Here is a 23383-nt window from a genome sequence, read left to right on the forward strand (position 1 = left end):
TACGTTGTTTGCTTATTAAAGTTGTTTTTGGTTGCCGTAAATTTCATCTTAAAATATGAATCGAATCTAAGAATCCAACTTTAATTTAAAGTTGTTTAACCTGAGTTATTTTCCGTAAAGCTGATTGGATTGCCCGCAAACGGATGAGCGATTCAATGATCGACTCAAACAAAAGAAGAAACTCGGAAATCTTAATTGATATCAGAAGCGATTGCGATTGGGCACATTTCTCAACACTTGAGTGTCTCTGTTTCAGACTTACAGACGTTTTACAAAATCAACTCGAAGGGAATACAAGAGGAGGAGAAGTATCCAACGATATATAGGAAACCCGAACAATACAGAAGCCCTAGCCCGAAACAGTCGCATCAATTGGAAGGCTTCTTCGACGAGGGCATCAGATGCCTCCACAAGTAGCGGCCGCTGGCCATGTCGACCACCGTCCAGAATCCCGATTGCATTGCCGAGGACACCTGTTCAAACAAACCACAATCCTTCCGTTCAGACACAAACAAAGAAACAAGAAGGAAATGCGTGATTCCGGTATAAAAGAATTACAAGAACCTTGGAGAAGGAGGAGGAGAAGGAGGAGGAGGAGGAGGAGGTCGAAGTGGTAGACACATCGTTGGAGTGGGTCTCGGAATTATCGTCGGCCTCGAAATCTTGAGGCTGAGATTTTAGGTTCCGGAGAACAAAGAAGCCGGCAAGAGTCGCTGAGAGAAATATGAGAATAAATCTCAGCGGACACATTTTTTTCAACGCCCGTCCTTCCCTAACCTTCGGATCTGAATGAAGGAGAGATTCGTGGCGAGGAAGAGGAAGAAATGATTAGGGTAAACAACGAAGGGCAGTGAAGTGAAAGAAATTATCAAAATTTTGAGGAATTTGGAATAATTTGATGCCAAGAAACTTGCTTTTCCACCTAACCTAACCACTCCCTTTCTATTATTTCTTATGACTAAATTGAAAGGCCCCCAAATCAAGACAAATCATATGAACAATCTGATAAGGTTAGAATATTCAACACAAAAGGATAATGGTGGCTGGCTACTATTCTTCTATGGAGTTGACAAGTCCAAAATGGTGCACCAACTCAACTGTCAATGTCGTCATCCATAGATGATGAGCAGGAATCAGGGCGAATGCAGGGAGGTAAAACCAACCAAGCAAAGACCCTCTAGGAAAGGTTTAATAATAAAGGACGAAACATGTAAATCATAATGTTCAGTTGAAATTATCTAAGTCAGGCCCATTTCTTCTACTACGAATAAGATGGGGCAGTACTGTAAGGCCCCCGCATACAGGGCAAAAGGAAGGACAAATAGGGAAACACCGTAAGCCAGTTTCGTAATATTCCAAAGAGGAAGGCACGCCTTAAAGCAACAAGATTGACCCTTTTTTTAGCGCAATTCCCGGATTCGCTTCACATCTTTGAATTGCAACCAAAAAGGACAATGACTTATGTTTCTTTCGTGCTCGGTTTGTGCACGTTCATGAAAAAACTGTTGAGCCAAGTTGCAGCACTTGCTTCAGCTTTGACGAACTTGAGACAGGGACTTCATTGTGTTTCCAAGTTGACTGCCATACTTAAGCTGATCAGAAGAATATCCATGATGTCCCAGCAGAAAAAAGCTTTATGATACTCGAGTAAGCACCTCTCACCTAGACTTTAGCAAACCGAGCGATTTTTGCCAGAGCTGTTCTTAAACTTCGGATACCAGCTCCTGATTTTGAACTTACCATCATCTGAAATGATAAACCACATCTATTACATCTCTCATTATAAACTTGGGCCAAACTTGGAGAAAATTAACTCAACAAACACTTTTGCTCATACCAGAGGTTGGACAATTGACTTATTTGCCTGGAATCTCTGAAAAAAAATTTGTGGCCAATAGTTGTCAGTCTCAAAAGAAGAAAGGAAGAACGAAACCAACAAACAAATAAATAATGGTTTTAGAAGAGATATTATAATCAATAGGGGGGTGAGTAGTAAAACCTCTTCAATTTGCATTGCTCTACGTGCTACATCCATTGGGAAGACCGTATCAGTCTTTGTCAATACAATTTGGTATTTAGTTTGAGATCTATCACAGTGAATTAAGTCATAAGCATCAACACATCAATACATCATATATATAGAAAGTTCAGTGCATGTAAATTTGGTACCTTTCCATCAAATCAATGAGCTCTTGATCCCTTGGCTTCATCCCCCATTTCGTATCAATAAGTAAGCATACCTGTTTCAGACCAACTCTCGTTGCGACGTACTCTTTCACCTAAGATGTACAAGTCTTCAGTCAATTAGTTGGCTGCCCATTGCTGTTATGAACAATCAGTTTCTGGGGAAGGCCAACTTAAAATAGAAGTTCTTACCAATTCCTCCCAAGCATCCTTAACTTCTTCTTTTGCATAAGCAAAGCCATATCCAGGTAAATCAACCAAAGACATCTTTGATCCCAGATTAAAAAAATTAATGGTCTGTACATGAACAAACATTACCAAGTGTTACCAGACATTTCCAACACAATATCTACCCAGAATTGTAGACGTCGTCACCTGAGTAAGACCAGGTTTGTCAGACATCCGTGCAACACCCCATTGTCTTGTAAGGGCATTAAGCAGTGATGACTTTCCCACATTTGATCTTCCTACAATGAAGGAAGATATAAGGCAATATCAAAATGTCTTCCAAGGAACTAATGTCCAATCCAAAAATTTCATAATATTGTAGCAACCCAAGCATGAGGATTGTGGAGACCGGGAGGAGTAAAACCGTCATTTTTTCATGACTTGGAATTAAGTTCAAATATTATTTAGACAGGTTGTTCTAGCCTCCTCCCCCATTCACTCGCATAATATCTTCAAAGATACACAAGAGACTCTAAGAAATACTAGCTAATTCATGATAACAGTACACTTCAACGTCACAAACACAATGACAAATATATCAAATATTATCCGATACAACTACAAATGTAAATTAGATTTTCAAGAACTACTAGTTAATGCATCGAGAATATCAGATAGCTAAGCAAGTGCAAAACTTCGAATACATACCAGCAAATGCGATTTCTGGCAAATCCGGAGTCGGAAAAGATGATGAAACTTTTGCAGCAGCAAAGAAGGTTAACTTATTCCTGAATACCTGCGGATTACAATTAGTTTCCACTCGGAAAATGATAGGATTGGGGAATGGAAAAAAAAATATTAACATTTCTGTTGCATAAATATTGCATACATACATTTTCTTCAATTCTTTCTCTCTCAGCACTGCTAGAAAAGGGGATATTATCCAATGGGGCAGAGAGATCAGTGTTGTAGCCTGCTCTTCTAAGCTCAATCATGCGCCTGCGCCCCAACAACTGTCAACGACATAATAAACAATCATAAATGGAACAACACAAAAAATGTTGAGTAACGGGGAAACAGACTTAACAACACATGGCTATGCAAATTACATTATCTTCTACGAACGAAATGATAGATTTACTAGGCTGTATTGCACGGAACTGAGCATTGCTTGATATCTCATTTTTTTCCTCTGGTTTTGCTTTCTCCTGCCTGGCATTTTCTGGAATCAAAGGTAGGACGATACATCTATCATTAAGCTTAGCATATTGAAAAATAAAGTACTTCAATTACATCCAAGCAATCAATGGGATAAGTAGGAAACTGAGACATGGATATGATCTCACCATCAGTTAGTATCCCATCATCCAGCCGCTTATTCGAGACATCGTATGGATCTATACGAATTACCCGTTTCCTCTTTTTTGACTTATCAGTTCGTATCTCTGGATCACCATTTGCACTTGTTGTCCTGAAAACTCTTTTCTTGGTAGGATCTGAAGGAGTTATACCCCATGATTTTTTCACCGTAGAATCCATTGTGTTGCTCAAATCCTTGGTGTTTTTGGAATGTGTCTTCCTTACGGATTCCACATAGAGATCTTTTCCCCCCCTAGTTTTCCTTCTTTCATATGACACTTTCGGAGTTCTGATATCATTTTCTTGGTTTTTAATAGAGCGTTTACCTTGAGAACTAGAATGGCTTAAACTCTTAGAAGCCAAAAGTGAAGAAGCATATGCGTCACTGCTCTTCCCGGCTACTGCAGCACCGTGTCCTCTTCGCGAATGAGACTTGAATGAGGTGACCTTCATATCACTATTTTGGGCACCATATATTCGCTGTCTTTTAACATTAGCAATTGGAGTCCTCTGTTTTCCCTTCCGGGCAGCCTTTTCAACACTCGCAGTTCTTGCAATTGTGTCGCTATCTCTTGTGCTCCTATCGAAGTTCTTCCTTCCATGTACACCGCTCTTGGAACTCTTAGATTTACCAGCCGCAAGCTTGAGTTTCTTCTTGAACCTAAACCCCGAGCTGAGCTCTTCTTCGGACATTGTCTAGCAGATGTCTATAAAGCCTGAACCGAAATTGGCCAAAAAAAAAAAAAAAGAATCTATATACTTACTTCGAACAGCTACATTGCATATGCCATATGGGAGATGGAAGACAGCAAAGAAAATCCATGGTTCCAAAGAGTTAAACCAAAAGCATGCATTTACAGAGCTCAGATGAAATAGAGAAAGAAAGAAAGACCTTCGGTTTCTGGCCCTTTGTTCAGCGGAAGCGTTCGCCTTCTTCGTCCGCAGTCGGATTGGTAATGGGATCTTTTCGGTTTCGTATAGCCCTATGCCCTCCACTTTCTCTCTCCCTCCTCTTCACTCGGGCTTTCCCTCTCTCCCTCCTCTTCACTCGGGCTTTCCGGTCGTAGCCCATCCCCATCATTTTTTTTTTTAAATCGCTCAAAATTTGCATTTTTTTTTTCATTTTTATATTTCTTCATATATATATATATATATATAATATTTATTTATATTTATGGTGGGCAATAAATATGGAGTTTTAATTTTTTTTTTTACAATTATCTATATTCTTTCCTTTAATTTTTCTTAATTATCCCTCCCACCCATAATTCTTTATTATTTTTCTTATCATTCTATTTCTTTAGTTATTTATTTATTCGCTCTTAAATTATTGGTTTCTTTATTCAATGTTTAATTCATTTATTTTTATTTTTTCGGTTAGGTATTTTACCGCTCATCTTGTGATCTTAGTTGTACATATGTTATAATAATAAATTATATACTATCGGATATAATGTATTTGTATTTAAATATATACGATACAAATATCAATACTTTTTCCATAAAGCTTCATATACATTATGATAAATATATATCATGCATTAAAATATACACATTAACATCTACTCAACATTACCATTTTTTTTTTAATTTAATATAGAATATGATAAAAGACATACTATAGAATATAACATTCACGGGGAGCTCAATTCACGAATGTTACTACCATATTATATTTTATAAAAACATTTTATATTTTATATTATTTTAAATTCATAAAATATATTATTTTAAATTCATAAAATATATTATTTTAAATTCATAAAATATATTATTTTAAATTCATAAAATATATTATTTTAAATTCGAATCTAGGTAAGATTTTTAAGTCAACAATTAATTTACTTAGTAAGTTATTAATAAATTTTATTATTTTTTTTATTAATAAAGTTGTATTTTTAATAGGTTATTGATAAATTTTTGGTATGGTCGTTAGTGAGATGATCTGCACTTAGATATATGATAAAATAGGAGTATATAATCATTGTGTTTTTTGTTTACACAATAATCTATACATGATTTATGATAGGGGTATGAATGAAACAGACCCACACCGCCTACTTTGGCTCATCAGCAGATAAGTAACATATAAGAGCATACATGCCCGGGGGTATGCCTTTTCCAATTAGGGCATGTAGAGCTTGTTCCCACATTTGCATCTCCAGACTTTCGGGAAATCATCACCGACGCCTGAAGGTCCCGGCGGCACCGACACAAGAACCGTAGTACAGGGCGTGCAGCTCCCACACTTTGAGTTGCAGTTCGGCGGCGACGATCCCAACCCACTCAATCCTCTTCTTGACAAGGTCAACTCCTGATCTTCATGATTAGCGATGGACTGACATAGTATAATGTGTTAGATTTTTTGGGTGCAAAAATAGGTATTTGTAAGAAAATATATGAGGAAGGTGATGAATCCTCCATTATCATATTGGAACTAAAATAAATTTACCTGAGTATGTGCATGGCCGGATTCAGCAGATGAGCAGCGCCTAGTGTTGTTTGAGGACAATATGAAGATAATGAAAAACAAGAAGAAGAAGATGGGTTTAGGTTCATTGATTCTATTGAACTTCATCCCTTCTTCCTATGTTTTCCAAATCAAGAAATAATACAAGAGCCCTTGTGCTGACACTACAAGAAAAATGTGATTTTATAGCGTTTGAATATTGCATTTTTGTTTTTGAAAATATGCTATAAAAAGTGAAGGAAATTTTTAGAAAAGCTTTTTATAGCCTTTGACAAAAAAAAATATGCTATAAAAAAGTGAAGGAATTTTTTTAGAAAAGGACATTTTCCCCTCTTATTTATCTTTTATTTAAATTTTTTTATTCTATTGGTTTTCTCTCCCTTTCTTATTCGGTTCTCTTTTCTTCCTTCTTCCATCCTATCCTTTTTCTTTCCCCTTTCCCATGCTCCACCTAATTTACATGTTTGTTATAATGTGATGTCTAATTAGTTGTATGCAATCAGTTAAGTATTGAAATGATGAAGTTATTAATATTTGGTAATTTTACTTTGTTTTCTTACACAAAAATTATATGCCTCTATTAGAGAATAAGAAAAAAATGTACTAAGCTTTCTTTATGCTGGATTCATGTTCTAAGTTCCACGGTCGTCGGCGAGACCAAAAACTCCGGCGAACGTTGGAGTTTTCGTTCAAATGCGACCCATAAGCCTCGCCAAACTTCGGGGATCACCACAACAACAGACCCCGACCCTTAGCCAAACCGCCTGCAAGGAAGAAAACGAAAAAACGTGAGAGTGAGGCAGAAACCGACGACGCTCTAGCGAAGCCAAATCATACGAAATCGACTTCGAAACCTCCAATCTACACCACAAAAACGATCCCATTGACCTTTACACACCGAGGATAGATTTCGACGTTGCTTACACATCGTACACTGTCAGGTAAGGGTGACAGAACGTCGGATTTTCGATCCCTCTCAGATCCGAGAGTGTTAGGCCCTTACGAACCAAACAAACACCTTAAATGGTATTAGGGGGAGGAGGAGACTTGAAAACGGAGGAAGGATGTCGGAACGACGTGACTGAGGAGAGAGAGAGAGAGTCGTCGAAAAAAACTCTCTAGCAATCGGGCGAGGAAGACAAAGTCCGGCCTGATCTCCGACCCGCGATCCAAAATCCTCGCGACCCAACGATTCAACCCTCGGCCCATCGAAACAAATCGCGGCCCAACAACAAGTTCAGCCCAGCCCACCGCAACCAAAACCCTACAGCTCATCACAACTAGAACCCTAGTCGCCCTTTGGTTGTGCCACGTGGCACGTCTGCAGCTCGACACCCACTCGGCTCCGATGGCTTGATCAGATCGGCAGTGGCTTCTCGGCTCCGGCAGCTTATACGGCTCGGAAAACTTGTTTTCGACCTGTTTGGTACCATTTTGATCCTCTCGGACTTGATTTTGACCCCATTTAAGGTAAAATAGATCATTTTAAGGCCAGATTTCACAAATTCAAGCTGGAAATTAACTAATACTAATGAAGGTGTCGAATGATCCAATAGGAACCAATCACCAACGGAAGGCCGACCAAGTAAGTGGCTCACCCGTCGTAGGTTATGCGTTGTATGTTGTATGTTGGCACGTGCCCGAGGATTCGCACGTGTCATTAATTTGTATGCTAGACTGTTATACTCGACTAAGTACGCTTGTGAAATGTGAATGTATGTTGATTAGTATGATGTGATGTGCAATGCTTATGATGTTTATGATGTGTTTGGATGATTCTAGCATGAATGGTACTATAATTTTGAATGTAAACAACATATAATGTATGACATGAAATCACGATAAGTTGCACGGAATGTAACCCCGTTAGGATTATGTATGATACATAGACTGAAAAATTAGAAATGACATGTTAAGTATGAATGATGATAGCGGGGTTATATTCATTAATGATAAAAGTAGAAATATTGGGGACTTCAAGCCTTTTGTGTGCTCATGCATTGGGGGGATTTTTTATTGATGACTTCAGGCATGTACAACAAGAGAGTACAGAGAATAGAAAAGTACCTTTCAAAGCTTTACTAGACGGGATATATATATGGTTCAGTCTACTAAATATAGCTTTACCAGATTTAACCATCTACTATATATAGCTATGTACCATATATAGCTTTACCGGATATAGCTTCACCATATATGGCTTTACCAAATATAGCTTTACCGGATATAGCCATTGACCAAGCTCTAAATACAGGGAGCAGACTCCATAACTCAACATGTACAACGGCTGGGCTCCATTAAATCCCGTGGCTCGTCTTGACGGCTTAGTTGGTCGAATCAGCAACTCGGCTTATCGGCTCGATATCACTATAATATATCGATTACAAGATTTTCGGCCCTTCCGAAGCTGTTACTGCCCTTAGTTTTACCATCTAAGGTTAGTATGGTTCCTAACCATCAAAGAAAGATTGTGTTGGGAGTTTATTTTGATAAATAGCATGAGATTTTGCTAGGGTATGTTATGAAAGGTTCCTAAGTTTTTATGTCGTTATTATAGGACATATTTAACCGTTGGAATTAGCTTGTTGTGAGTGACTTCGGCCAAGGCCATCACGGTAAGTGACTTACTGTTGAAGTTTTCTTACTGCGTGTTGTATGATGGTGTGTGCCATGTGGCCCCCTGCATGCACCATATTTTATATGATATGACTATATGCTGTATGAATTATGTGACTGTTTCCGCTATGAAATGTTATGGATTATGTTGACTGTTGACTGTTTACGCTATGAAAAGTTATGGATGATGTTGACTGTTATGCTGTGAGAATATTGTTGATCTTCTCGTATCATATGCCATGAAAGTGTTGATCGATGCCATGAATATACGTAGTATTATCGAGTCATGTCATGAGATGCTTATGCAACTAGAGTGTATTTTCATGTTATGTAATATGCCATGTAATGTAAGTCATGTGAGATGCCATGTAATGTAAGAAACGTATATGCGATGTTAGCAATGCTTTTGTAATGCCATGTTAGGTATGTTAAGGGACCTCATGCACTTATGTATGTCACTTGCATCGGGATAATTCCCCTTTATGTTACGAAAGAATGAATTACGATATTTATGTTTGTCATGATATCATGCAGGCCCTTTTCTATTCTGTGGTGTCCGACAACGTGTAACACGTTGTGCCCAACCAAGCCATGCCGAGGGGGTATGTATACGAGCCCACCTGGTGGGTCCATGTACGAGTACATGGGCCGTGTGTGAAGGAGTACCACACATCCAACCCTACCCAGAATAGAAAAGCGCCCAAGGTCATGTAAAGTTTATGAAAAGTAAGGTCCCGCTCATATGTTGCATGTGTTTGCATTTCTAACCCCAACAGTGGGGTGACTTACTGATTTCATAAAATACTAAGCCACGTGCTACCTACATTTTTTAGTCAAAGGCAAGGCGCCAATGTACGGTTGACGAGCTGAGGACACCATGGAAGTGGACGAGGGGCATTTTTAGTAGTTTATGTTTATTTGACTTATTTAAGTTAAAGCATTGAACATTGTTTTATTTAGATTTGTTTTGACTTCAGTTACAAAAGGTTTTATTTTCGGAGATATGTTTGTTTGGATTTTTGGATCTTTATGAAAGACTTTATTGATGAGCTTCCGTGAGTTATGTATGCATGGGTGACGTCACTAATTAGGTTTCAAAAACTAGGGGCGTTACAGTTGGTATCAGAGCTCTAGGTTATAGGCTTTGTAAACTGGCTTGTAAACTGGCTTACAATGTAGGCTTAGGCTTTGTAAACTGGCTTGTAAACTGGCTTACAATGTAGGCTTAACGTACTTCCATGGTCCTCCAGCAAATGCTCCGTCAGGTATGCCTTTTTAAAAATTAAAGTTTCTTAGTTAAATGATGCATGTAATAGTGAATATGTATTTTGTAATGAATGATATGATGTACATGTGTTTTATGTTGGCATGATTTATGATATGTTATGTACTATCAGATGGTTATGTTAATGCTATAGTTGTATGTACGAGTGATTTGCATAATTATGAATGTTTATAGAATCTATTAGATGAGTATGTGACTTAGTAGTTAGTGCACTATTTGGATGCCACCTAGAACTTAAGGAGGAGATCGTAGGGGACGACCCCCGCTTAGGGGTAGAGGAAGGGGTGGAAGGGGACGTAGTTGGGGACGTGAGGGTTCTATAAATAAGCCTCTTTCGTCACCAGCGACACCTCATGCCACACCAAACCCTAAAACTGCCCTAGTAGAGGCAGACGATCCAACTGTGCATAGACGATCCAACTCGATAACCAGCACTGAAAACCATCTTTACATTGGATGGTTTGGTGTTTTGATGATGGTGTTTTGATGATCCCTAACTTATTGACCGCAACTTCTGTATTTATTAATTATCTTTCTAGCATAGTTTAAGTAATTTATTAATTATCTTTCTAGCATAGTTTAAGTAATTTATTAATTATCTTTCTAGCATAGTTTAAGTAATTTATTAATTATCTTTCTAGCATAGTTTAAGTAATTTATTAATTATCTTTCTAGCATAGTTTAAGTAATTTATTAATTATCTTCCTAGCATAGTTTTAAGTAATTTATTAATTATCTTCCTAGCATAGTTTTAAGTAATTTATTAATTATCTTCCTAGCATAGTTTAAGTAATTTATTAATTATCTTCCTAGCATAGTTTAAGTAATTTATTAATTATCTTCCTAGCATAGTTTAAGTAATTTATTAATTATCTTCCTAGCATAGTTTAAGTTGTATTTTTAATAGGTTATTGATAGATTTTTAGTCGCAGTACTTAGATATGTGATAAAATAGAGTATATAATCATTGTGTTTTTTGTTTACACAATAATCTATATATGATTTATGATAGGGGTATGAATGAAACAGACCCACACCGCCACTTCGGCTCATCGGCGAATAAGTAACATATAAGAGCATAGATGCTCGGGGGGCATGCCTTTCCGATCAGGGCATGTAGAGCTTGTTCCCACATTTGCATCTCCAGACTTCTGGGAAATCATCACCGACGCCTGGAGGTCCCGGCGTCACCGACACAAGAACCGTAGTGCAGGGCGTGCAACTCCCACACTTTGAGGCGCAGTTTGGTGGCGACGATCCCGGCCCAGCCAATCCTCTTCTTGGCAAGGTCAACTCCTGATCTTCATGATTAGCGATGGGCTGGCATAGTATAATGCATTAAATTTTTTTAGTTAGAACACTAGATTTGGGTGCAAAAATAGAATAGGTATATACGAGGAAGGTGATGAATCATCCATTATAATATTGGAACTAAAATAAATTTACCTGAGTATGTGCATGGCTGGATTCAGCATATGAGCAGCGCCTAGTGTTGTCCGAGGACAATATGAAGATAATGAAAAACAAGAAGAAGATGGGTTTAGGTTCATTGGTTCGGTTGAACTTCATCCTTCTTCCTATGTTTTCCAAATCAAGAAATAATACCAGAGCGCTTATGCTGACAATACAAGAAAAATGTGTTTTTATAGCGTTTGAATATTGCAGTTTTTGTTTTTGAAAATATGCTATAAAAAGGAAGTAAATTTTAGAAAAGCTTTTTATAGCATTTGAGTATTACATTTTTTAAAATATGCTATAAAAAGGAAGGAAATTTTTAGGAAAGGACATTTTTCCCTATTATTTATCTTTTATTTTAAATTTTTTATTCCATTGGTTTTCTCTCCCTTTCTTATTTGGTTCTCTTTTCTCCTTTCTTCCATCCCTTCCTTTTTCTTTCCCCTTTTCCATGCTCCACCTAGTTTACATGTTATATGTGATGACATGATGTCTAATTATTTACGTATAGAAATGATCATGTTATTAATATTTGGTAATTTTATTTTTTTTTCTTGCACAAAAATTATATGCTTCTACCACAATCTAAGAAAAAAATGTATTAAGCTTTCTTTATGCATTGTATCTGGATTGATGTTCTAAGTAGTCAATAACAAATTGTTCTAATGTTTACTATGGTTTAGGTGGGATGACAAAAAAAATGTGTTATATTAATAGTCTGAATTTTTTTATGACTTCGCAAACCATTCTTTTTACTTGCAAATACTCGTTAGGAAGTGCATGTGGAACACATATTCATGTATCAATCAACGGGAAAATATTTTGTTAATGTTTTTTAACCATGTGTTTAGTAATGTTTTTATAAATTGCATGACACATGGATAATTTTTAAAGGGAATGATTGATGGCCAATGGTCTTTCTAAACCCTACAACCATACTATGAAGAGAGCAGGTTGTGTCCCTCATGTTGCGACAAAAAAATTGGCGATCCCCAAGTGGTGCTCATTCGACCACGTGTGTAACGGATAAAAAAAATCCACGAAAAAAAACATCGACTTGGGAAACCTGTTTCCGACTTGTTTGGCACCGTTTTGACCCTCTCGAACTTGATTTCGACCCCGTTTAAGGTGAAATAAATCATTTTAAGGCCGTATTTCACAAATTCATGTTGTCGAATGATCCAATAGGAACCAACCACCAACGGAAGCGTAGGACGTATACGAGGAGCGAGGAGCTTACGTTTATATTTTAGGGAGTACTTCGGCTAAGGCCTACCAAGTAAGTGCCTCACCCGTCGTAGGTTATGCGTTGTATGTTGTATGTTGGCACGTGCCTGTGGATTCGCACGTGTCATTAATTTGTATGCTAGACTGTTATACTCGATTAAGTACGCTTGCGAAATGTGAATGTATGTTGTTTAGTATGATGTGATGTGCTATGCTTATGACGTTTATGATGTGTCTAGATGATTCTGGCATGAATGGTACTATAATTTTGAATGTAAACAGCATGTAATATATGACATGAAATCACGATAAATTACATGAAATATAACCCCGTTAGGATTATGTATGATACGTAGACTGAAAAATGAGAAATGACATATTAAGCATGGAAGATGATAGCGGGGTTATATTCATTAATGATAAAAGTAGAAATATTGGGGACTTCATGCATTATGTGTGCTCATGCATTGGGGGGATACCCCTATTCCATCACGAGGGTACGGGCATGTACACCCAATGGCAGGGGTACGATCGTTATGTTTTGCATAGCGTTGCCGTGACGGTTACTAGTTCTAACAGGTGTCCAGCCTAAGGAGCTCCCAGAGTATGCTCGCCCGACAAAGAAAGTGCCTAGCGGTGTGCGAACCGACTGGAGAGCCAGTACTTGCACGTATGGGCTGTATGTAGAGTATATGGTATACGTCCAAATTACCCGTTAGGACAGCACCGTATGAAGATAGATTTAAAGATAGGTCCCATCATCGCATTTGCATGTGATTGTTGCATAACCCCAATAGGGAGTCACTTACTGAGTATTCGAGAAATACTCAAGCCTCGTTCTACCACATTTTAAGATAAAGGCAAGGCACCCATGTGAGACCAACGGCAGCATCGCACATCCCGGGATCGTGGCACATGCATAGGATAGTTGTTTTCCATTCGTAATATAGGCTAGTATATGTTGAATTTCATCTAAATTCATAGTATAGGTTGAATTCCCATTTACATCATTAGTATAGGTTAATATAGGTTGAATTGTAATCGCATTAATAAATCATAGGTTAGTATAGAACCTTTATTTCAGAGTTGTTTTCCCTTTCTTTCCCTTGTATTCGTTATTCATGAGGTAATAAAAGACAAACTTATGTCGCAGTTATGATAAGAGCCCATTTAAAGTAAATTCCGCGTTTCAAGTATAGTAATAACCTTAGATTAAATAAGTAAATATGTAGCGTCGTTACAGTTGGTATCAGAGCCCTTGGGTATAAATCTTATAGATTAGCTGTCACGACCCAATATTTTACAACAAGACACAAATGCACAAAGTGATTTAAATATGAAATAAAGAAAATCCTTAAATTCGAATAAAGTTTTTGGACGACAAACAACAGATGTCAAAAGAATGCAAATAAAAAAATAAAGACTAGACTGACACCTTGAGACAACCTGTTCCTCTGCGACAATCCCCATCTCCATCACGCCCACCCTTGACCAACGCCTCGCGCTCCTGAAAAAAAAAAAAAAAGGGAAAACATAGCAAGGATGAGTATAAAAATTATACTGAGTAAGCCACCTACTTGTAGGCTCTCTTCGTGTCTTAATTTAACAGATTCCCACGGTTTCCTAATTCGGTTCTAGGAAATCTGGTTCTAATCTTAGTCCCTTGGAGCTTGCCCCTTGGGTTTCACCGGTTCATCGTCCTTTCATTAAACACCTAGAGGTTCCTTATGCCAAGCTAATATGGTCAGTATCTCTCTATGAAGTGCTACCTCTACATGGCTATCTAGGACTACATGGTACCTAGCCTAGGGGTGTGCTGAATACCCCTACGCCCATATAGTCCCCCCTATGGGGGGCGCGGCCCAACCCGTTCCCATGCAGCTAATGGGCTGTGCGACGTGGGGACACATTTCCCATGGGAAATGGCTAAGAGCTGTAAGGACTGATCAGGGATCCTTGGTCCTCCCACGAAGCTATAGATACCGTTCTCACGCTAGCAATCTATGAACACTCTAAGGTACTTTCTTGCCGTGGTAAACCGCTAAGTTCCTAGGGGAAAATTAAGTCGGGCTGGAGCGATACATCGCTCCTAACAGTAATTTCCTAAGCTTATGATAGAAATGAGCCCTAGCAATTAACAGAGTGTAAATGCAACCTTCTTCTAACATCATAGTATGTAATTCATGCAAACTAGGCATACTAGCTCAACGGGGCGATGACCTCCATCAAGTACCCAGAGCACGAAGTTTGCGCTCAATGGGGCGAATTCGTCCATCAAGCACCCAGAACACAGCATACACAATTCTAACATAAATTAAACGCATGCATACATACGGCGGAAGTTTAAAGCATACAACAACACTCATGTAATTCACCCAATACAATCATAACAATTAATCTGACTAATAATTTACATGGAGAGCTAATCTGAAGCAAAACTACTAACATGCATGCAATCCAAGTGAATCCTACAAGTATTTGTTCCTAAATACCGGGTGGTGACTTACCTGGTTGACACGTGCCTTTTTGTTAGCATTTCTTTGCCCGTGAGGTGTCCAAAAATACTGATTTCTTTATATTAGGTCCCTATTCACGTAAAAACAGTATTAGAACTCGAACCAGGACAAAAATTGGGCAAACAAAGAGCAACTGGGTCAAAACGGCCGTTTGATGCGCGCTCACGCACCAGCAGTGCGCTAGGAGTGCGAGGGCCACGCGAGCGGGAAGGCACCAGTCGCAGGCCGTACGCGCGCCTACAACGCGCGGCAGCTTTTGCGCAATGGCGGGTCGGCCGGTCCTTTTTTTTTTTTTTCTTTTCTTCTTTCTTCTCTGTCCTTTGAAAAATCCGTAACACAGTCCCGTTTTCTGATTTTCATATCTTTCGATCCGTAGATCAGATCGATATGGTTTCTTCAGTAAAGTTCTAGATCGTGTTACAGGCTACGCCCTAGTATTTTTTTTTTGTTGTAATTTTTGCTTAACTACCGAACGAGTTAAGAACGTCGGAAGTTCGCTCACCGTTCTCGGACGATTCTTGAATCTCTGCCTTCGGGTTGAGGTGACGGCCAAACTTCTTCACAGATCGTGCGTATAGTTGTTCTTAGGTGAATATTTCAGCATTTTAGGATCGATTCACATAGGAAAAACTCAGATCTGAGAAATGTCGTTCAGAACCTTACCTCGCGAAATGTTCTTGGGTCTTGACGGAGCGTAGGCCTCGCTAACCTCTCAATCCTTGTACAAGTCTCGTCTGAAGATGGATTTCGACGGTGGTCCGTTAACCTTCACGGCTGACTGCTCTCCAATTTCTCTCTAACTTTAGGGCTGGAGGGGCAAAATGACTTTTTTGACCCTCAGTTGACTTAGCCCCCCCCCCCCCCCTCCTTTTTTTTTTTTTGGCGTTACAAACTCTCCCCTCCTTAGGAACTTTCGTCCCCGAAAGTCGCTATCTCTTGGAAGAGTTCGGGATAAGCTTTTGTAAGGCCCACGTTTTTGGCCCATGATCCAATAACAAAATCAGGCTTATAAACAAAAAAAATAAAAATAAATAAATAAGCCTAGGGTTCTATAGGCAGGAAACGATTAGCCAGCTGCCACCCCCTCCTCTTTTCTTTTTTTTCACTTTTCTTCCTTCAGCCACTACCAACCAGCCGCCACCCTTCCTTCTCCTTTTTTTTTTTTTTTTTTTTTCACTTTTCTTCCCTCAGCCACTGCCACCCAACGGTCCGATCTCACAGCCGATTGTTCCCACACCGCTCCGCGCCTCTTCCCATATCAGAAAACATCTGCCCAGCACCCACGTCGCAGCCGCGAGGGAACGATATTGTCGTTGCCAAAACCGACCTCAAGAGGGTTAGACGTAGCAGAGGTTCAACGCCTACGTAGGAGGAAGGCTCAGTTCGAGGGGACTCAGATAGTCGTTGATTAGGAAAGGCCAAGAAAGCAGCTCCTCAAGTAAGGGACATGCCTGTTGAAAATAAACGTTTTGTTTTTTTGAAAATGGGTCGCACAGAATCTTCTATGGGCTAGGTGCTGTGTAATCCGTTTTGCCGAGAATAATATGCTCATTGTCTGTAATTGTATGTAACCTGTTTGACATGCATCCTGATTGCCATGTAATCTGATTGTCGTATATTCTGATTGTCATATAATCTGATTGTTGCGTAACCTGATGGTTGGGTAATCTGTTTATGGTGGGGTATGGTTAGGTTGTGTAATCTCGATAGGTGTAACAAGATTTGTTGGGTAATTAGATTGTTGGGCGATCAGATTTGTTGGGCAATCGGATTGTTTGTGTAATCGAATGGTTGTGTAATCGAATGGTTGTGAAATCGGATGGTTGAGTAATCGGATTGTCGCGTAATAGGGTTAGGTCGGGTAGTCTGATGATAGGTGTCAACTGTCGTCATAATGTGCTTGTAGGCAGCCATGAAATTACATTGGATATCCTGGATGATTTTTTTTCTGTGCGCTTGTCAATCAAAATTAATGGATAATGCATGTTGCTTAATATATGAATATAAATTGTCGAGTATTGATATTTTGATAGACTATCGGGTGTGATTTTATGTACTTGTCAGTCATGCAATAGTGTATAATACACGTTGTAAGAGGAAAATTTTATGAGGTAATTAATTGTGGATTAGGAACGAAACAAGCAAAAGGATGTCTAGCCAAGTAACAAATTGGGGAGGTAAACGTGTTCGAAGCGGGCCGGCGAGGGTACAAGAGAACCCATCTTTGGAGGCCCCACTTCAAGAACAGTTAGTAAATGCGAACAAAATCCGGGGATAGGAGTTCCCCCATCTGGTCCACCGAGAGCAAACATTGATACTCCGGAAGTACCTAATATGACTGTGATGATGGGGATGATGCAATCCATGGCACAGACAAATGGGCAATTGGCCCAACTGATCCCGACCTTAGGGCCAAGTGCCAGGCAGACAACCCATCACAACCGGGGAGACATTGACGCATCAGAAGAAAGCGGGTTTTTTCAGGCTTTCAAACGTCGGGACCCCGAAGTATTCGAGGGAAAATCCAAGGACCTTGTCGTAGCGGAATTATTGTTGTCGGCGATTGATGAAATTCTTCGACGCATGAAGTGTCCGGACGAGCATAGACTGAGCTGTGTGACTTATTTGTTATGCGAAGATGCTAAACTGTGGTGGCAATCAGCCTCCCGGGCGATTGCTGCAGACGAGGATGACATCACCTAGACGCTGTTTAGAACAGTGTTTCGCTAAAAATACTTCAAACCAATATAAGAAGCAACGCGAATTCCTAAGCATAGAGAAGGGAGACAGGTCACTAGAGAAGTATGAGCGAGAGTTCACCCGTCTGTCCCGTTTCGCCCCATTAATGGTCTCAACGAAAGAGTTGAAAGTAGAATGTTTTGTTATGGGTTTGCGGCCCGATGTCCGGGGGGCAGTGTCAGCTCACGTTCCACCTGACTACGTAACGGCACTCCAACTGGCTGAGACACTCGATGTTAAGGAATATCCAACAGAGGACACCCAAACCCACTTAAACACGTCAGTTGACCAGAAGAGAAAGAGAGAGCAAACATCACCTACCTCCTCAAAGGTATCTTGGCACCAGGCCAAGACAAATTTAAACCAAGAGCGCAGGTAACCAAAGGCTTGCCCACAGAACACGCCACGTGACAGACCACATTGCTCGAACTGTGGGAGACGTCACCCAGGACAGTGCAGGTTTAAGAAAATGGTATGTTTCAACTGTCACCAAGAAGGCCACGTTGTCGCACACTGCACCCAAGGGAGAGCAACTAGTACCAATAGACCACTTGGTAACCAACCGACCTCAAACCTGAGGCCAGCTCCGCAACAGGGGCGAATGTATGCTACCACTCCTCAGGAGGCAGAAAACTCCAACACTGCAGTCACAGGTACGCTCTCTATTCTTGGGTACTATGCACGGGTCTTATTTGATTCAGGGTCAACCCACTCTTTTATCTCCACTAATCTTGTAAAACACGCAAGAGTAGAAGTTGAACCGCTAGGGTACGAGTTGTTTGTGGGTACCCCAGCAGGGGTAAGTATGGAAGCCTTCGAGAGGGTAAAGGATTTTCAGTTGTGTGTGTCAAACCACACGATGGATGTGACGCTGATAGTCCTAGATATGGCCAATTTTGACGTCATCTTAGGGATGGAGTGGTTAGCTAAAAACCATGCATCCATCGATTGCTTCAACAAGGAAGTGGTGTTCAAACCTCCTGGTCAGCCAAGCTTCAAGTTCAAGGGGACCAGGGAGGGAACGGTCTCGAGGATAGTCTCGGCATTAAAGGTAAGGAAGATGTTATCTTAGGGTGCTTGGGGGATATTAGCTCATGTGGTGGAATTAGGGCGAACTGAGGCGAGCATTAACTCAGTGCCAGTAGGGAGAGAATTCGTGGACGTGTTCCCAGAAGATCCCAAGCCTACCCCCAGAGCGGGAGATGGAATTCGAAATTGTACTTGAGCCAGGAACAACCCCTATATCAAGAGCCCCGTACAGAATGGCCCCTACTGAACTGAAAGAACTAAAGTTGCAGCTTCAAGAGTTACTAAGCAAAGACTTTATACGACCAAGTGTGTCCCCTTGGGGAGCCCCAGTGATATTTGTGAAGAAGAAGGACGGCTCTATGCGCTTATGCATGGACTGTCGGGAACTTAACAAAGTGACAATTAAAAATAAGTATCCGTTACCCCGAATTGATGACCTATTCGACCAGTTGCAAGGAGCAGTTGTGTTCTCAAAGATTGACTTACGGTCAGGCTACCATCAGTTGAGGATTAAGGAGAATGATATCTCAAAGACAGCCTTTCGCACAAGGTATGGACATTACGAGTTTAGGGTAATGTCGTTTGGCTTGACCAACGCTCTAGCAGAATTTATGGGGTTGATGAACAAAGTGTTCAAAGAGTTCTTAGACAACTTCGTGATCGTCTAAATCGACGATATCCTTGTGTATTCCAAGACTAGGGAACAACACGAGGAACATCTTCGGAAAGTGCTGACCACTCTGAGAACGAACCAGTTGTTTGCAAAGTTCTCCAAGTGTGAATTCTGGGCAGAACAGGTGGGATTTCTTGGGCATGTAGTTTCAAGCGTGGGAATCACCGTAGACCCAACAGAGATTGAAGCGGTGACGAATTGGCCTCGCCCGACCACAGTGACTGAAGTACGAAGTTTCCTTGGACTAGCAGGGTATTATCGGCGGTTTGTGAAGGATTTCTCCAAGATCGCCACCCCCCTCACTGAGTTGACCAAGAAAGGAAAGTCGTTTACCTGGAATGATCAGTGCGAGGTTAGTTTCAAAGAACTTAAACGGAGGTTAGTAACAACCCCGATACTCACTGTACCGTTAGGAGATGGAGGCTTTGTAGTGTACAATGATGCTTCAAAAAGGGGGTTAGGATGTGTCCTCATGCAACATGGGAAGGTTATCGCCTATGCTTCACGTCAACTAAAAGAATACGAGCGAAACTATCCCACCTACGACCTAGAACTCGCAGCAGTGGTTTTTGCATTGAAGATTTGGAGACACTACCTTTATGGAGAAAGAACCCAAATTTTCACTGACCACAAGAGTCTTAAATACTTCTTTACTCAGAAGGAGTTAAACATGAGACAACGCAGGTGGTTGGAGTTGGTTAAAAACTATGACGTGGAGATACTCTATCACCCAGGAAAGGCGAATGTGGTAGCTGATGCGTTAAGCCGAAAATCAGCACACACATCTGTCCTAATCACTACACAAAAGGTGATCCAGCAGGATCTAGAACGCGCCGGTGTAGCGGTGGCCATGGGGGAGGTCGCCGCTCAGTTGGCCCAGTTAATGATTAACCGACCTTGAGGCAACGTCTTATTGAGAAACAACATGGTGATCCAGAGTTGGTTGGAAAAAGACGTTTGATAGATGTCAACCAGACAGAGGAGTTTTCATTGACAGCCGATGGGGGGCTCTTGTACCATGGGTGGTTGTGTGTGCCAAATGAAGAAGAACTGAAGGTAGAAATCCTAATCGAGGCTCACCACTCGCCATTCGCCCTACATCCTTGCAGTACCAAGATGTATCAGGATTTGAAACGATATTATTGGTGGCGGAATATGAAACGTGATGTGGCCGAGTTCGTGAGAAAGTGTCTGGTTTGTTAACAAGTCAAAGCCTCAAGGCAGAAGCCAGCGGGGCTATTACAACCACTTAGTGTACCTGAATGAAAGTGGGAGAACATCGCCATGGACTTTATCGTAGGTTAGTATAGGTTGAATTCCCATTTGCATCATTAGTATAGGTTAATATAGGTTGAATTGTAATCGCATTAATAAATCATAGGTCAGTATAGAACATTTATTTCAAAGTTGTTTTCCCTTTCTTTCCCTTGTATTCGTTATTCATGAGGTAATAAAAGACAAACTTATGTCGCAGTTATGATAAGAGCCCATTTAAAGTAAATTCCGCGTTTCAAGTATAGTAATGACCTTAGATTAAATAAGTAAAAATTTAGGGTCGTTACAGTTGGTATCAAAGCCCTAGGTTATAAATCTTATAGACTTGCTTACGAAGTAGGCTTGACATGTTCCACGGTCCAATTGCCGATGCTTCATCGCTGTTAGGTACACCTCGCTTAGGATGAGAGATGAATGGACATTTTTGTGATATATTTAATGTGATTGGCTTTAAACATTGAGTGTCATGATACCGTATGATTTTATGCTATGATGTGATCTTGTATCAATGCATGTCTTTATGTTACGACATTTATGTTTTCTTTTCCTTGAATGATATAGTAGAATGTAGATAATGTTATAAGTAAATCATATACTTAAATAGAATTATTTTCTTGGTTTCTAGAACCATGCCGCATAGAGGGCATAGAAGAGGTAGAGGAAGGAGAGGACGACCTCCCATTAAGAGATGGGGAAGAAGAGAAGCCAAAAGAACCTCTTCCCAAGAAGGGTCGACTACTGAACCCTATGCACTCGAACTACCATCGAGGGAACCTCCCCTACAAGTTGCACCCCTCCTAAAAACACACTCGTTCTACAAGCTGCACCCCTCCTAAAAACGCACCTCCCCTACAAGCTACACTACCTCCTGAAAACGCACCGCCCCCTCAAACTGCACCACAGGCTAGGTTGGACCCCACCACACGAATGGTTTTGGAGTCACTCTAGACAACGATGCAAACAATGTTGGCCACACAACAGGCCACATTGTTAGCTACGCAACAAGTCGCAACAATGGCCATGTTGGATTTCGATAATCAGCCAGGGAAATCCCTTCTTCTCGGTGAGAGGAAATCTTCGACAAGAGGTTGTTGGAAGAAAAATAAAATGCGTAAAAATAACAAAGAGAGAGAAAGGCTGAAATTTTGACTGCGCTTAAAATCAGTTTGTTTGATATTCTAAATAGATTTTCTATTTAAATATACATTATCATAAAAATGGCTGGAGGGTGGCCAACTAAATCTGTGCCACTCCCTACAAAATTTCCGTCTAAAACTTTGGTGATCCATTTGACATGTTTTTTTTAAATGGTCAAATGGAGGTATTCTGAAATCGTGTTAATCTAAATAAGGAAAAATGAAAAATTCAGGTTTTATCTAACAATCTCCTCCTAAAACCTGTGGTATATCTACCTTATTTTGTTTGAACTCCGATTTGAGCCCTATGGCTCGGTGTCTACCCTCTAGACTCCACGTCTTGTTTGGCCGCCTCTTCTTCGAGTTGGCGCGCTGCCAGTCCAGGTGGTTCACCTCTTCCTAATAGGTCTTCCATCTTTCGGTACCTGGCCGAGAGGTTGACTGGTTGTTCGGTGTCCCTGGCGTCATGTCCTCCAGACTCCACGTCTTTTCCTGCCGCCTCTTCTTTGAGTTGGCGCGCCGCCAGTCCAGGTGGTTCACCTCTTTCTAATAGGTCTTCCATCTTCCGGTACCTGGCCGAGAGGTTGACTGGTTGCTCTATCTCCAGCTTTAGGAAGTAAAGGCAGTTTGTCGTGCACCGAACTTGCGTGAGCAACCGTCGTCGATCATCGTAGATCCTAAGTAGCCCGCACTTGATGGAAATGTGGCAGCCGGCCTTATCGAGCTGACCCAGGCTCACAATATTAGCCTTGAGTCTCGGGATGAAGTAGACGCCGGTCAGCTTGTGATGATTGCCTCCCTTGTCGACGAACAGGATGGTGCCGTGCCCTTAAATCTCGACGACGGAGCCGTCGCCAAATTTCACCGTCCCTCGAATCCCCGAGTCAAGCTCGGAGAACGCAGACTTGGCCCCAGTCATATGGTTTGTTGCCCTCGTGTCGAGGACCCATCGCCGGTGCTCTTGCTGCTCACCTCTTTCTCTGATTTGAGCGAACATTCGCTCCTCCTTCAGTTGAATTGGCTCCCCAGCCGGTGCCGCCTTTGTTATGCACAATTGGAACTCTTCCTCGGGTTCGACGCTCACCGGAGCAGTTATGCCGTTGTCGATTACCTCTGTGGATTTGAGGAGCTCTTCTTCAGGTTCGACGCTCACCGGAGCAGTTATGCTGTCGTCGATTACCTCTATAGATTTTGGGAGCTCTTCCTCGGGTTCAACGCTCACCGGAGCAGTTATGTCGTCGTCGATTACCT

The 23383-nt window shown here is 40.7% G+C and overlaps 2 protein-coding genes and 1 long non-coding RNA gene across 4 annotated transcripts; all 3 read right to left on the minus strand.

Moving 5' to 3' along the window:
• Positions 1-173: 173 nt before the first annotated feature.
• On the minus strand, positions 174-1041 carry LOC111782825 (uncharacterized). Its single transcript, XM_087120615.1, has 2 exons — positions 565-1041; positions 174-473 (listed from the first exon to the last, which is right to left on the minus strand). The coding sequence occupies exons 1-2, from the start codon at positions 748-750 to the stop codon at positions 369-371; spliced, it is 291 nt and encodes a 96-aa protein (XP_086976741.1). The 5' UTR covers positions 751-1041; the 3' UTR covers positions 174-368.
• A 146-nt stretch (positions 1042-1187) lies between these two features.
• Positions 1188-4761, minus strand: LOC111782822 (P-loop containing nucleoside triphosphate hydrolases superfamily protein). 2 transcript variants are annotated; one of them, XM_087120611.1, is made up of 12 exons: positions 4604-4761; positions 3699-4427; positions 3462-3574; positions 3246-3365; positions 3061-3148; positions 2560-2651; positions 2377-2481; positions 2170-2279; positions 2000-2087; positions 1838-1873; positions 1663-1746; positions 1188-1578 (listed from the first exon to the last, which is right to left on the minus strand). In XM_087120611.1, the coding sequence occupies exons 2-11, from the start codon at positions 4402-4404 to the stop codon at positions 1663-1665; spliced, it is 1542 nt and encodes a 513-aa protein (XP_086976737.1). In that variant the 5' UTR covers positions 4405-4427; positions 4604-4761; the 3' UTR covers positions 1188-1578. The 2 variants fall into 2 exon arrangements, with proteins under 2 accessions (XP_086976737.1, XP_023519401.2); XM_023663633.2 differs by having other exon boundaries at positions 1656-1746.
• A 6263-nt stretch (positions 4762-11024) lies between these two features.
• On the minus strand, positions 11025-11707 carry LOC147786558 (uncharacterized). The gene is made up of 2 exons (XR_015414742.1): positions 11529-11707; positions 11025-11402 (listed from the first exon to the last, which is right to left on the minus strand). It is a non-coding gene; the product is annotated as an uncharacterized LOC147786558 (long non-coding RNA).
• Positions 11708-23383: the final 11676 nt, after the last annotated feature.

The sequence above is a fragment of the Cucurbita pepo genome, chromosome 20 (genome assembly GCF_057944985.1).
Source record: "Cucurbita pepo subsp. pepo isolate OVF chromosome 20, ASM5794498v1, whole genome shotgun sequence".
Classification (NCBI taxonomy): Eukaryota; Viridiplantae; Streptophyta; class Magnoliopsida; order Cucurbitales; family Cucurbitaceae; genus Cucurbita; species Cucurbita pepo.

Bases quoted from the DNA above. Each gene is read 5' to 3' on its own strand.
- LOC111782825 (XM_087120615.1), bottom strand. From the start codon at position 750: ATGTGTCCGCTGAGATTTATTCTCATATTTCTCTCAGCGACTCTTGCC. The intron at 474-564 runs GTTCTTGTAATT...TTGTTTGAACAG, and splicing joins TCTCCTCCTCCTTCTCCAAG to GTGTCCTCGGCAATGCAATC.
- LOC111782822 (XM_087120611.1), bottom strand. From the start codon at position 4,404: ATGTCCGAAGAAGAGCTCAGCTCGGGGTTTAGGTTCAAGAAGAAACTC. The intron at 3,149-3,245 runs GTATGTATGCAA...TGTAATCCGCAG, and splicing joins GAGAAAGAATTGAAGAAAAT to GTATTCAGGAATAAGTTAAC. The intron at 2,088-2,169 runs GTACCAAATTTA...TCACTGTGATAG, and splicing joins CTCATTGATTTGATGGAAAG to ATCTCAAACTAAATACCAAA.